Raw genomic sequence first — 15,117 nt, forward strand, 5'->3', positions numbered from 1 at the left:
AGAATGGACTGTGACATACTGAATGAATTCTTTAAGTAAACATCAAATACTGAGTCATAAGAAAACACCATTTGTCATCCCAAAAATCTGAACAGAAGATAACATTCTGAATTTTGTAGGACAACATTAGCAGAGCTATTCACTTTGAGTTCTTGAATTGGCATTATTTAATGACTTCTGCTGCTAACATAAACCAATCTCATCAAAAACAACGATCATAACTGGTTTCCTTAACCACAATATCTCTTGAAAGTAGTGTATGTGACTCAAAGAAAATTAGAGACTAAGAATATGAAGTCTGCTTAGGCTCCCATTTGAACAGAATAGTCTATTCTGTTCAAATGGGCTAATGAAAAAATCTGGTCATGAGAGAGAAGTTTTCATAAACAGAGGAAATTATTCGGCTCTTAGTACAGTAAACCAATAAAAACCAAAGGAATAGTTTTTATAATAGACTATAACAAACTTCATTTAAAATAGTTTAGTGATATGGAGCTTTGTTCAGGACATTTTCAGAGTTTGTTCACAGTGAGTGATTTTCCTATAACAGTTTGAGGTGACCACATATCACTCATCAAATTTTATGTGTTTCATCAAAATTATTGTTTATTAAAAAATAATATATAAAATGAAATAAAAACAATTTCTTGATAATTAATTTTACATCATGCATTTGTGTTATTAATAGCAACAATTCAACAGTTAAGATAAGTCAGTGATACAAAAAATTATATACAATCAATCTGAAACTGGTGCAGTCAGGTACTATTGTAAACATTTATAATAATCTAAAAGGCTAAATAGCCTATATTTAAAAAACAATAATTCAAGTTTAAAATAAAGTGAAATATGATAAACTACTTTAACTATGAAAGCAAGGACTGGTGATTTGTTACTGGAACTTCATGAATTTCTTCTTATTTCAGTGACAGAGACAGTAAAATATCTAAAATGTTGACCACAGAAGAGCAGACAGTGATAAGAAGTTAATTTTAATGACAAAGATACAATTATGAGATTATCAATTCTGTTGCCAATTCTTGCCTACATGTAATGATCTTCATGTTTTGTGAAGATATATGAATGGTCCATCTTATATACCTATACTAAGCTTAAATCATTAGATTAAGTTACATTTCTCCCAAAAGCAATGAACCAAACATACATTTACTTATCGATAACAAATAATCATTATGCATTAGTTACATAAGTAACAATATTTCAATCACTTTTATCTTTGTCCCTTTTATTTGTTGGATTCATTCATTTGAAATGAGAAAAAGAAAAAAAAAAGCAATGGAGATCATTTTTTTTTTTTTTTTTTGCTTTTCTTCTACTCCCAATAAAATTATCTAAATAGTTTCTCTGTTCATATTACAAAGATATACAGATAGTGTTTTGATAAAGTCTACGTAAAAAAAAATGTATTCGTGACTTATCCTTTTTGAAGAAAATATGTAAAAATAAATAAATTGTATTTTAATATAAAAAACAAAAAAAGCTGAAACTTTTAACATAAAGTTAAATGAAAAACATTTTTTGCAAGCCTGTCTGCTCTTAAAACAAAACATAATCAAAACACATAAGAACAACTAATTATTTTATTAAAAAAAAAACTTGAAAATTAACAAAAAATTTAATAAAAAAATGATAAAATTGTTAAAATGGCCTACAAAACAGTCACATATTCACCTTTTTAAGCTTGTTCAATGATAAAGTATAATAATCAAATTCATCAACTTTTCAGATTTACTACAGTAGTTATCTGGAATGGGAAGGGAAAAATATGAGTTTCAATTCAAATTCAAGGATTTCAGAAATAGATTTCTCATCATGTTTTCCAATTCAATTTTTTTTAAAATCAATCAGTTTATACAAATTAGTTTCGATTCCAGTTTTAAGATTTCTATATTTTTTTAATTTATATATTTAACATGAATTGATTCTGCATCTCATTTAAAACAAAATAGCTGTGCTATTAATATTAATTATTATTATATCACACCTCCAGGGAGTCCAAAGACTCATCGAGGGAGGGCATCAACTCTACAACTCCTCATCTCACTACTCCAGCAACCTTCATCATCTTACACCAACGCCATTTACTGCCGACTACCACCACTAAGTGCTTTCATAGACAATCACAAACATCCATGCCCATGGCAGGATTCGAACCTGCAGCATTTTGGCTGGAGAGCGGATACGCTAACCATTCGGTCAACCAGGCCAGCGATTAATATGTTTATAAAAATCCAACCCAGACACATAGCTCTTGTATATGAGAGATATTACACCTTTAAATTTCTTCACTTTCTATTTCAGTAAACTTTTTTGTATTGCTTCATCAACAGCACAAAATACACCTTATTGCATCGGTGTACTTGTTAGAATGGCAAACTACAAATGGTGAAGCCCTGGGTTCAAAATCCCTGAACAGGGCACTGTTGTGGCAGTACCAACATTGCCTGTTTAATAAGTGATTAGTTGCACATTTTGGCAGGGGGGGGGGAGCCCTGAATGTGATGCTGGATATGATGCAATACATTTCACTCTTTTTTTGGCTTGAAATAGGATCCCATGAAAATTAGTAACTAATCTTACCCAGAAGAGGTTTATAATTACATGTTGTAATTATTGGCTTATTTCTCTATTTTGGTTTAAACTAATATTTTTTATCAATTTAAAGTTGGATATGAGCTTTTACCCCCACCTCCAAAGAAAAAAAAAATTCTGGTCCAAATTTCAATTTAGGTTTTTCAAAAAATATCAGTCCCAGATTTTTTTTCATTTAAGTCTAGGAAAAAAAATCAATTTTATCCGTTTATCAATTTGAATTCAGTTTCTCATCCCTGCCAGTTATGCTTTCATTTGAAATAGATTCACTAGCATCAGTTTTTGGAAACTGCATGTACCTCATAATTATTTAAACATGCCAATTAATAGAATAACAAAAAATCACTAAAAGTAAGAATTATTCAAATACTCTGAAATTCCAAATGCACATCTGTTATGTAACTTGTGTATGTAACCTCTTAATGTGTAACCAGAATTTTTCTCCCTTATCTCTTCCACTTTGGTGCTACCCCACACAATATATCTTACTGAGATGAGAAAATGAAGACTTCTCATTGTAAGTAACTGGAACCAGTTTAAAAAAATACAAAAAAAGTAAAAATAACTCATGAATATGCAAAAGAGTGAATCAGAATTTGGAGGGCTTGTAAAAATACAAAAATACAATCAGTGTATGATATGATATTTATTATGATATCATATTAGAGTGGGTATTAATTCTTAATATCCACTCTACGGTTTGACATCTTGTAGATTCAGTACTTACTCCCAAGTACATAGTTGTTACTAGTGAGTGATATTAAACTGCAGTCATTTGAACCAGAACAACAATAAAAGATAAACTGTCAAGATTTTTTTAATGCATTCCAAAAGACAAATCAGATGAATGTGAATGCTACAATATGCAAATATCCATTGTATTTGAAAAGAGATATTCAGTATTTTGCCATTTCCTAAACTTCTGGCAATTCTTCATTCGAATATTGCAAAAATCCTTATATTAGTAGTTCCTATCTAATAATGAATATGCAATCATATAAGACTATTATACAAAAGAGATAATCCAAAAACTAGTGCCAATAACTTCATTCACTTCAATTTGATGAGCCATTAAATTTGTTTAAGACAAACAAATATAATGGCTCATCAAAGGGAAAAAAAAAAAAACTATAGAAGAGACCATGCCATTCTACTTTTAGTATTATAAACCTCCATCTATCAATCAAATGCTGACAGAACATAAGCCAGACAGAAATACTCTTAAAAGGGCTTTAATCATGTGTGTGTATGTGTAGAGGAGCAAATGAAAAATGTAAATAAATAATGTATAACCTCTGTTCTTCAAACCTTGCATTTTCAAGGTGTAATATAATACTGAAGCAAGATTGACTTACAATAATAATAACCTCGAGTAAATTGGTGAAAAATGCATATTTTTGCTGTATACTAAAGCTCCACCTTACTTTTATAAATTAGATGGCTATGAATGCTGATCGATTTCTGAAAGATAAAATAACCACTGCAGATTTCAAAAAACATTAGGTACTATCAAGAATAACTATTAAAAAAAAACATGCAATTAAAAGTAACTTTTCTGTAAACTATTATGTTGTTGCTTTATGTAATTTTAAAGCCAAATGTGTTTCATTATAAGCAGTACCTCCCCTGCACTACAAAAATGTGCTTTAATTGTTAATCCCCTATGGATTAATCCCGAGGGGATTATAAAAAGAGCAGAAGGCAAGAGGGGAAATACCAAAGGCCATCCCTGGAAGTTATGTAACAGTGTGGTGAAGAGGAGTGTGAGGAGTAGATTTTTTACATGGAGAATGGTCCATTCACGGACCAGAACATGTTGTTAATACAAGGCGTCTCAAGGATTTTAAGATTCAGTATGATAAATATGCTGTCCGTTGAACGAATCTCCCATGATGAGTCAGCAAACTCCATGGAGGGTGTAATAATAATAATAATAACATTTTTAATACTGACTAGTTCCCCATCTCAGACTGAATCTAATGTGTGAATGAATTCTACACATTTATATTTTTCCCTAAAAAATGCATAACATGCAAAAAACATCAAAGCAAAAGATCTTTAAAATCAAATCTACTACTGAAGAGATGAAATATGTTCAATTTCATCAAAATAAAGTGAAATATGTACTTTGTAAAATACTTACAAAAACATATCAGTGGGTGAAAGAGGCTTGTCAGAATTACCAGGCAGGTATGGAATGATTCTAAATATTTCTTGAGCATATGAGAAAAACTTATTTGGGATGTTTTCTTTATACACTCAATATTATGAATGTGCTGTAAACACTATGTTTTAATTTTAACTTGTTCCTATCCTTTACTTGTAGTTAAAGTTTACAAAATCACAAGATTTTGTGATTTTGTAAAGTGAGGTTTACTATTATGAATTATTCATTTAAAACAAGATGTATAATTATGAAATGAACATGAGAATGTAATTCCTAAAATACAGGTGTAAGAACTGCAGATAGGTATGAAAAGTAATATTTGGAAGTGATTACATCTAAAGTGTCATATTTAAAAAGAATTAACATTCCTCAAAAAACAAAGCAGTCCTAACTACAGGGGCAGTTTGTTTTGGAGACAAATTTACTAAATTTTATATAATTCACTGTTAAGGTTTACTTTGGCTTTAAAAAAAAAAAAAGAAAAAAAAGTCAAATAGTAATTTTTATTTTAAGTATAGAGACAAGTGTATTAACAATTTCTTTTTTAATTTTTTTGAAAGGCTTGCATAGTGGGAAAATTACTTGCTCCAAATAAAATATTTGGTCTGGTATAGTTGGAATTACAGAGTAAGGTTATGAGGCAAGCATATTATGTCTGCTAATTATATATGTCCGGTGATCGGTCTGTCAGATTGATCAGAGGACATGTATAATTAACAGACATAGTTACTACTAAGAGGAGATATTTGTAAAAGACTATGTTTAACTCATCTTCAACTAAAAAAAGCATCCTCTCATATCTTAGATGGAATGTGAACTCAGATATTTTCTACTAAAAGTCAAATGTAATTTATTCTGGTAGAAAGACTTATATGTTGGCTCTATACATCACTGTGTACATATACAGTGTATCCACTATATACATCACTGTATTTTTAAGGAAATTAGTAGACTAATTATTAATTATAATAAATGTAATATTTCTGATAAAGGCAAAATCAAATTGCCATCATCAGAGAGCACAATACAGGTATATGTGTACAGCCACTAACAATAAGTAAATGAGGCCGAAGCAAGTCAACCAAAGTGGAGCCTAAAGTCTTAAATAATGGGCTAAATGGGTGTTCTTGGCTATTGAGCTGAGGTTTGGAAGATGAGTGTTTCCCAAATTTAGGGCAATTTCATGCAACCAACTCTGAGGTTTGGATAGTTTCATAGGACTGAGATTCTAGGAATCATTTTTCATACTTATATTTTCTGTAGTGCAGTATTTCCTTCTAGTGCATCCTATGGTGAATAGTCAAAGTATGGTCAGCAAGTCCCGAGTGGAAACATTGGTGGAACTAGATGTCATCCTTGTTCAGCAATTCTGGTATTGACTGCCATACCCATAGGGCAATTTGCAACTGCAAACCTGGTAAACAGCTGGTGTGTCTAGGGATTGCGGCTAGTCTTAGGCGGGCAGATAAGGGATGCCAATTTCCTATATGGTCTACAAGTGGTTGTAATATATATAATTTTTTTTAGAATTTTAATTTCCCAGATATATGGAATGGTAATAGATTTAGTGTAGTATGTTCTGAAAAAAAAAGGGGGGGACTGTAGCCATTGGCTAATAAGGTGTTGAGAATGTGAAGATTAGTGGTAAGGACACTGGTATCAGAACTGATTCATTTTGCCCTGTTATTTAGAGTTTTTATAATCCCATACTGCTGGAAGGAGGAGGAGGAGGTGATTGTTAGTGAATGTATCTGCCAGTGTATATAAGTTTTCTGTGGACAGAGAATGCCAGGGATCCATTAGACTAGTGCATAATCTAATCAAAGTGTCCTGGAAAGGGAGGCTATTGCTTTTCTTTTCTAAAGTGAACTGGTCCTGGGGTGTTGGTTATTTAGATGTGGTTAGAAAATGTTAAGAGCATCTAGACCATGTAGCCAAATGGAGAACATATGACCTAGGTGTAGCCAAACAGTGGGTTTATATAGGACAGAGTTTGAAGCCTTCTCATTTAAAAAAATAAGAACTAGTACAAAAGAAGAGTTGAGAGTTTATTTTTTCACTTGGTTAGACTATAATAAGTTTAGTTTAATCCTTTATCCAAGTGTGAGCAAACAAAGTTTGCACCTGAAAGTATCTTCAGGACTGGGGGTAAGGCAGTGCAACACCAGGCAACTCGTTGCAAAGGTGGAGAAAGTTCTCATCACTCCTATCTCAGTATCTCCCATAATGCAAAGAGTTGCCTGGTGTTGCACTACCTTACCCCAGTCCTGAAGATACTTTCAGGTGGTGCAACACCAGGCAACCTGCCTTGCAGATATGTGTAATGCTATGCATTAAGGCAAGTTGCCTGGTGTTGCACTACCTTACCCCAGTCCTGAAGATACTTTCAGGCACAAACTTTGTTTGCTCACACTTGGATAAAGGATTAAACTAAACTTATTATAGTCTAACCAAGTGAAAAAATAAACTCTCAACATCTTTCTCTGAATCCAGAGTAATTTAATAATAAGGTTGCACACCCCCCTTTTGCAACTCCTATAGGTTAGGATGACCTCTCATTGCATCTGCCTTTGTATCTCCACTACTAGGCCTGGCTCCCACTGACAAGACCTCAATAAAGGTCGAAACCGGTATGGGTAGTGGCCCTTGCCTTAATGCATAGCATTTACACATATCCGCAAGGAGGTGTGCTTTGCATTATGGGAGATACTGAGATAGGAGTGATGAGAGCATTCTCCACCTTTGCAACGAGTTGCCTGGTGTTGCACTACCTTACCCCAGTCCTGAAGATACTTTCAGGTGCAAACTTTGCTCACACTTGGATAAAGGATTAAACTAAACAAAAGAAGAGTTGTTTTTTTTTTTTTTTGTACCAAATCCTATCCTGGTTAGCAAAAATCTTTTCTGAGTTTATACACTTTCTCTAGTAAGACAGTATTTCCCTCAATTCTTATGGCTAAATTCTCAACAAAAAAAAGGGGGCAACACCACCTCCAATGTAAAAGATATTAGTTGGATCCATGAATGTTTTACCTGTTAATGGCACAAAAACGTTTGCAATAAGTTTATATGTCTCACAAGGGATATGACATGTTTCTACTGAAGAAGCTTCCTCACTCTGTGATTATATTAATACAATATTTTTCCTTTTTCTTTCTTCTCTTTTATTATTTATCTTATATACAAAAGAAGTAGAGAAACCACTATCCCACACATAGCATATCAGTGCCACATGCAAGGTGCATGAGGTTGGACAAGAAATCTAATATTTTTCTTGGAGTTGCAGACTGTAGTTATTAGAGATCATTTTTGTGAGGAAGACTATTCCCGAGGACTGAGGTTGATGTAATAAGAGAAACAGATTTTGTGTGCTTGCAGTCAGACTGAAAAGGATGTTGGGTGGCTGATGCTGCTCATCTTTTAACAGGCCCTAAAGAAAGCAGGGAAATGATAGATGCCAGTTAATGGCATCCATCATTCCTCCACTTAGTGGAGCAGTGTCCATGTAAGTATTTGCAGAGTTCAAATAGTGCATCTTTGAAAATAGTGGTTAAACTGAGGGAAATATTGTCTATCAGCCAAATCACTGGACACCATCCAGAATTTTTGGGAGGTTTTATATGAACAAGACATAGGATATAAACAGAAACCTGATTATAGTGTGATTTCTGACCTGTCGCCTAAAAGCATTACTGAAGCATATAGTTCTATAATACTTATGTCTGGGAGATTCAATTTTTTCATCAGCAGTTCTCTGAATGCAGAAATGAATGAATGAACATTCATTTCTTTCAGGCAACCATGATTTAAATTCTACAAAAAGAAACGATCAGAAGATATGGTAAAATCTACATACAAAGCAAATTACAAGCTAGAGCTATTAAAAAAAAAAAAAAAAAAAAAAAAAAAAAAAAAAAAAAAGCCCAAGTATACGGAGTGAAACAATAAATAATATTAATTAAAGGTAATTTTAATGAATAACTTCTATATTTCGGCAACGTCACATTGCCATCTTCAGGAACATAAAGATATGGTATGTGCACGCAGGCACTAACACAAAGCAAATGAGGAAGAAAGCAAGAAACTAATATTGTTCCTAAAGTCCTAATGGTGCCCCCTTGCGGGCTAATTTGGTAGTCTTGGCAGTTGGGCTGAAGTTCTCATAATGTAAGTCTCCCAAATTTGGGGTATTTTCATGCACCCAAATTTGTTGAGGTTAGGAACGTTTTTTAGAGCTGCTGAAGATTCTTTGAATAATCTTTCGTATTTAAACTTGCTGCAATGAATTATTTTTGTTTTCTTCCAACGAATTTTATGGTGGGTATCTAAGGCATGGTCTGCCAGCCCAGAGTGGCTGTACTGGCGAAACCGGATGTAGTCTTGGTTTTCTGAAATCCTGATATTTGTTGTTCTGCCTGTTTGGCCAAAGTAGGACAATTTGCAGCTGCAAGGGACCTGGTATACACCAGGAAGGTCTAGGGGAAGTGGTTGGTCTTTGGTAGAGCGGATAAGGGATGTCAACTTTTTATATGGTCTGTAACAGGAAGTAAGGTTATATTTTTTGAGGATATTGGTTATTTTCTCAGAGGTGCCCTGGATGTAGGGGATGGTGATAGCCTTGGTGTAATCTTTATTGTGGAGGGGAGGTTGTGGTTTACTGGTTTTAGTATTTTTTGGATTTTTTTGGGGTTATAGCCATTGGCTAAGAAAGTGTTGAGGATGTGGTTTAGCAAATTGTCCTACTTTGGCCAAACAGGCAGAACAACAAATATCAGGATTTCAGAACACCAAGACTACATCCGGTTTCACCAGTAGAACCGCTCAGGGCTGGACCATGCCTTAGATACCCACCATAAAATTCGTTGGAAGAAAACAAAAATAATTCATCGCAGCAAGTTTAAATACAAAAGATTATTCAAAGAATCTTCAGCAGCTCTAAAAAACGTTCCTAACCTCAACAAATTTGGGTGCATGAAACTACCCCAAATTGGGAGACTTAAATTATGAGAACTTCAGCCCAACTGCCAAGACTACCAAATTAGCCTGCAAGAGGGCACCATTAGAACTTTAGGAACAATATAAGTTTCTTGCTTTCTTCCTCATTTGCTTTGTGTTAGTGCCTGCGTGCACATACCATATCTTTATGTTCCTGAAGATGGCAATGTGACGTTGCTGAAATATAGAAGTTATTCATTAAAGTTACCTTTAATTAATATACTTTATATGCGTTGTTAATTCCGTAAACTAATTACCAGTTAATAAATAATAATGATATAAAACCCCACAAAAGCAAACTTCTTTATTAATGGATGAAGACAAAATTTTGGTACTGCCACAGGCATGACTGATGATGAAAATCTCAGCCATGTAATCTGTCAGTCTTATCTAGTTTAGTCATTGAAACTACCACCAGACTCTAAATTTCAACAACACCAGCCCACCCCGAAAAAAAATCAATCATTCTCATTAAATCAGTCAAACTCATAGTAATAAAATATATTCCTGATGAGTACAGCCTTCTATTAACACGGAATATAAATTAGCAATGTTTTTATTTTCAAATTATTTTCATATTATATATACATCTTCCTTTTTGTGTTAGGCTCAATGGTCTGTCATAGCCAAGTAATTTGGCTTCTAAGAAACTTGCTTATTGCATATGATAGAGTGGTTTATCCTCTGTGTACTGTCTTCTACATCTGTAAATTACATAGTCTTCTAGTCAGTTTGCAAGATGAAAATCTCAAGTTTCCAAGAGGGGAAACTTGGGATTTTCATTCCAAGAGGGGGGGGGGGGGACCTGCACCTCTACATGACCATATAAGACCAGCTGATTTACCTTTTTCAGTTAAAAAGCCCTGATGAAAGCTTGCAATCCTAGATGGGATTCAAACCAGGTCTTTCCAACCAAAAGATATTGCTGATACTGATTGAGCTAAGGAGGTTCTTAAAACAACCATTAAATTACATGTACTCCAATTATAGAATATTTTCAGCTTTATTTTCTCTTCTAAAATCTGAAATTGCTTTGTCATATGAAAACAATTCCAGAACACACACACAAAATCATAAACATAAATATATTAAAATCTTAACACATGCAGGTAACATTGTCGAGAAAAACAATATTCACAAGAGCCAAAATTTTTGCAAATTTTTGCACATTTGAAAATTAACAGTTTTAATTTTCTCAAAACTATAATTTATAAACATATTTCCTTTATGCAAAGTCCAACTCTAACTCCCCGTGGTGCACCCTGAGGTGTTGGGAATCCTAACCACTATCGGACCTGGACCCAACATCACTAATAGAGCTCTGGCAAAAACTTCAGAACCCTGGTCAGGAGAAGTGTATATGCAACCACAGCAAAGATGCCACTACAACAACAGAAATGGCCCCGAGTCCTGCATGGCCCACACTCACCCTCCTACAGTGGCAGTAAGGCACCAAGTGTGGCCAGGGATGCTAAGAATCTCGCAGATGAAAACAGGCTGCCTCTTAAATCTATGAAAATGGCAATCGGTACCCTCAATACTCGAACTTTGGCAAGAGACTACAGAATAGATTTATTAATCAAAGAACTAACCAATATCAACTTGGATATCCTGCTAGTGAATGAAACAAAAAGATTGAAAGAACTGACAGCAAGATGGTACAATGGCTCACAGATACTTCTCGGAGCATCCTCAAACAATGGCAAACAAGGCGGAGTGGGCTTCATTGTTAAATCTAAGCTCACCAAGTCGATCCTTTCTTGTAACATCATATCTGAAAGAATAGGTGTACTCGTAATTGGAATAGAGAACAATATAACAATAAAATTAATATCCTGCTATGCTCCAACATCTGTAGCTGATAATCAAGAAATAGAAAATTTTTACATGAATCTTGAACAGGCATTAAATTACAAGTCAACATCCACATTCGTTGGTGGTGACTTTAATGCCAAAATAGGATGTGGAAAAGAAGATGAAAAAGTTTATAGGACCACATGGCCTAGGAGAAAGAAATAGAAGAGGAGAAAGATTAGCTGAATTTGCTGCAGCTGATTCAGCTAATCTCTTTATCATGAACACTTTTTTCAACAAACACCTAGGAAGAAGATGGACTTGGCAATCACTGAATGGAGACACAAAAAATGAAATTGACTACATTTTAACAGACTGTAAAAGACTGGTACAAAATGTTGGTACAATAGGCGAAACATACTTCAACATAGATTCCGACCACAGACTCCTCAGAGCCATTATAAGAATAGACCACAAAAAAGAACAACATATCAGGGCAACATCAAACCATAAAAGACAACCTACACAAATAGACTACCACAAGTTCAGGAAGTACATAGAAGAGACCGAATGGACTATTAAAAACTGTTACATAAATTATGACTATATTGGCTTTATTAATAAATTCAACGAGTGCAAGTAAAAATCAGAAATTCCTGTGAAACAAAAGAAAAGAGAACGACTCTCACCTCAAACTATAGAACTACTGAAAAAGAGAAAAGAACTGAAGAAAATTTTCTAAAATACAAAATTATCTGTAAGTTACTAAGGAAAAGAATTCCAGAAGACTACAAAGCTTTCAGGATACAAAAATTAAGAGAAACAATGCAGGCAAAAACCAGCCTGAAAAAAATAGAGAAAGACTTAAATGTTAAACAGTCAATTCCATCTGCTTTATAGAATCAAAATGGAGAAAAACATACTAATAGAAAAAGGATAGAAGAAATTGTGCAGAATTTTTATAATGATCTCTATGCAACTAAGTGCCAAGTTTCAGAACCTATCATTCCAAAACCAAGCAATATACCAGATGTACTTCCAGGAGAAATAGAACATGCCCTTAAGAAAATGAGTAAAGGTAAAGCCTCAGGACTTGATCATGTTAAGGCTGAAGAAATCCAACAAGGTGGACCAATTATTTTCAAAGCCTTGGCTGACAGATTCACGTGGTACTTCAAAGAAAGAAAGATTCCAGAGGAATGGAAAACCTCAAAAACCATACTTCTATTCAAAAAAAGGGAACAAGGAAGACATAAAAAACTATCGTCCAATCTGTCTACTCTCTCACATATATAAGATCATGAACAGAATAATACTGAACAGAATCCAAAACACTCTAGAAGACAACTCCAGCAGAGAGTAGGCAGGATTCAGAAGAGGCTTCTCCACAATAGATCATATCCAGGTCATTTCACAACTAACAGAAAAATGCAGAGAATACCGAATCCCTCTATTTCCTCTTTATTGATTTTAAAAAAGCATTTGATACCATAGAACACAATGCAGTCATCAGTGCCTTACTGGAAATAAATGTGGACCCTACTTATATCCACATGATAAAAGAAATTAACAAAAATCAGACCACACAAATAACCCTATTTGATCAACCTATAAATATAGATATAAAGAGAGGGGTCTGCCAAGGTGATGTGATCTCCCCAGATCTATTTACCAGCACTTTAGAATACATTCTGAAAAAAAAATAGACCTAAACAGAGGAATAAGCATAGATGGTGAAAAGCTACAAATTCTTATGTTTGCCAATGATCTACTACTGATATCCCACAACCCAAAAGACCTAGAAGAAATGTGTGAAAAAGTATACACAAACAGCAGTAAGATAGGCTTAGAAATGAATCTAGAAAAAACAAAATGGATCAAAAACATCTACACAAGTGACAGTCATTTATGTATTGATAACATCCCTATAGAACAAGTTGACTCATACAAGTACTTAGGACAACATAACACACCCTTATCTGAGATAAGGGTATTATGAAGGGAAAGTACATTAACAGCCTGGTTGATCAAGTTATTAATGTACCTAGTCTCCACCAACAGGATAGGTTTGGATTCTGGCTTGGGCATGGATGTTTGTGATTATCTTTTAGGCAGAGGATGAGTTTTATTACCTAGGAGACCATCGCTCTACCAATGGAGGCCTTAAGTGGCTTGAAAAATTCATTCCATATTTGGTCTTAAGAACAGTTTTTTAATTATGTAAAAAGTAAATAATAATCAGCTAAAGCCTTTTATTCCCTTATAGGGAGTAGGCAAGACAATTTTGAAGAGTGAGTGGATAGCTCAATCTCCAATGGTAGCCAATCAGAGATAGCTGGCCCAGGGCTATCAACTAAAATTAAGTGGTATGCAGTGGAGAGATGGCTAACAAGTGCTTTCATCTCGTGATCCCTAGCCCTAACACAATATTTTTTGTCTAAAAAGTGTGGGTTCTACGGTCAATTTTCTTATGGGACAAACAAAAAAAAAAAAACAGAGTTTCTGGAAGAAAAAACCTGCTTGCCCATACCAGAGCCTGACTAACTTGAGCTCTGGTACGAACTCATGTCGTACCAGACCTTGAGCTCAAGATGCTCTTTCTTCAGCCAGTTTAGTACCGAGGAGTGCAAACACCACTCCACTGAGCTACACCAACACTAACGATAATAACAACAAAATTCCTTGCTTGCTCCTGGTATTAATGTACTATACATTGACAACTGTTTGCAGAAAGTCACATAAAAATGTATTTACATGTTTATGAAGGATAACTATATGACCTTTGTTTAGATCTTCAAAGGGATTAATCAACTACTCTTTATACGTTTCCTTACTGTATTCCTCATCCCCCCCAAGACAGTGAATTATTATTATTATTGCATGGTTATTAAAAGTTTTTTCATTCAGTTATACTACAAATTAATTAAAGATGCCAAGTAATTATATTCTTGGTTTAATCCTTTATCCAAGTGTAAGCAAACAATGTCTGTGCATGAAGTATCTTCACAACTGGCTACTTGTATATAAAGGCCAATGATTGCATATCAATTGCCTTGGTATCCCATAATGCAAGGCACAAGTGCAGAAGTCAATAATATATGACTTCTGCACTACTTCAACCTTGGTCTTTTAGGTCTGGCTCCTACTGATGTGACCTCAATAAAGATTGAAACTGATCTGACTAGTGGCCCTTCCCATAATGCATTGTATTATACACATCTGAAAGGATGGCTGTGTGTGTGCACGTACACTTTGCATTATGGGATACTAAGGCAACTAATGTGAAGTCATTAGCTTCTATATACAAGTAGTCCAGTTTTGAAGATACTTTACGCACAGACATTGTTTGTGACACTTAAATAAAGGATAATAAGTTAAAGATACCAAGAAATTATATTTTTGGTTTAATCCTTTATCCAAGTATAAGCAAAGTTTGCGTTTGAAGTGACTTCACAACTGGGTTACTTGTATATAGAAGCTAATGACCTCACATCAATTGCTTTAGTATCCCATAATGCAAGGTACATATCCTAATAGACATGTATAAT

The 15,117-nt window shown here is 34.2% G+C and overlaps 1 protein-coding gene across 1 annotated transcript in view; it reads right to left on the reverse strand.

Moving 5' to 3' along the window:
• LOC150106650 (ELMO domain-containing protein 2) overlaps positions 1-15,117 on the reverse strand; it is a 284,336-nt gene that overhangs the window by 116,875 nt on the left and 152,344 nt on the right. The window contains exon 8 of the mRNA XM_090393249.1: positions 1,693-1,765. Within this exon, the coding sequence (XP_090249375.1) occupies positions 1,707-1,765 (59 nt within the window). The 3' untranslated portion in view covers positions 1,693-1,706. The remainder of the gene's footprint in view (positions 1-1,692; positions 1,766-15,117) is intronic.

This window comes from Typopeltis vanoorti, chromosome 5 (genome assembly GCF_054136105.1).
Source record: "Typopeltis vanoorti isolate ZY-2024b chromosome 5, IOZ_Tvanoo_1.0, whole genome shotgun sequence".
In the NCBI taxonomy this organism is placed as follows: domain Eukaryota; kingdom Metazoa; phylum Arthropoda; class Arachnida; order Uropygi; family Thelyphonidae; genus Typopeltis; species Typopeltis vanoorti.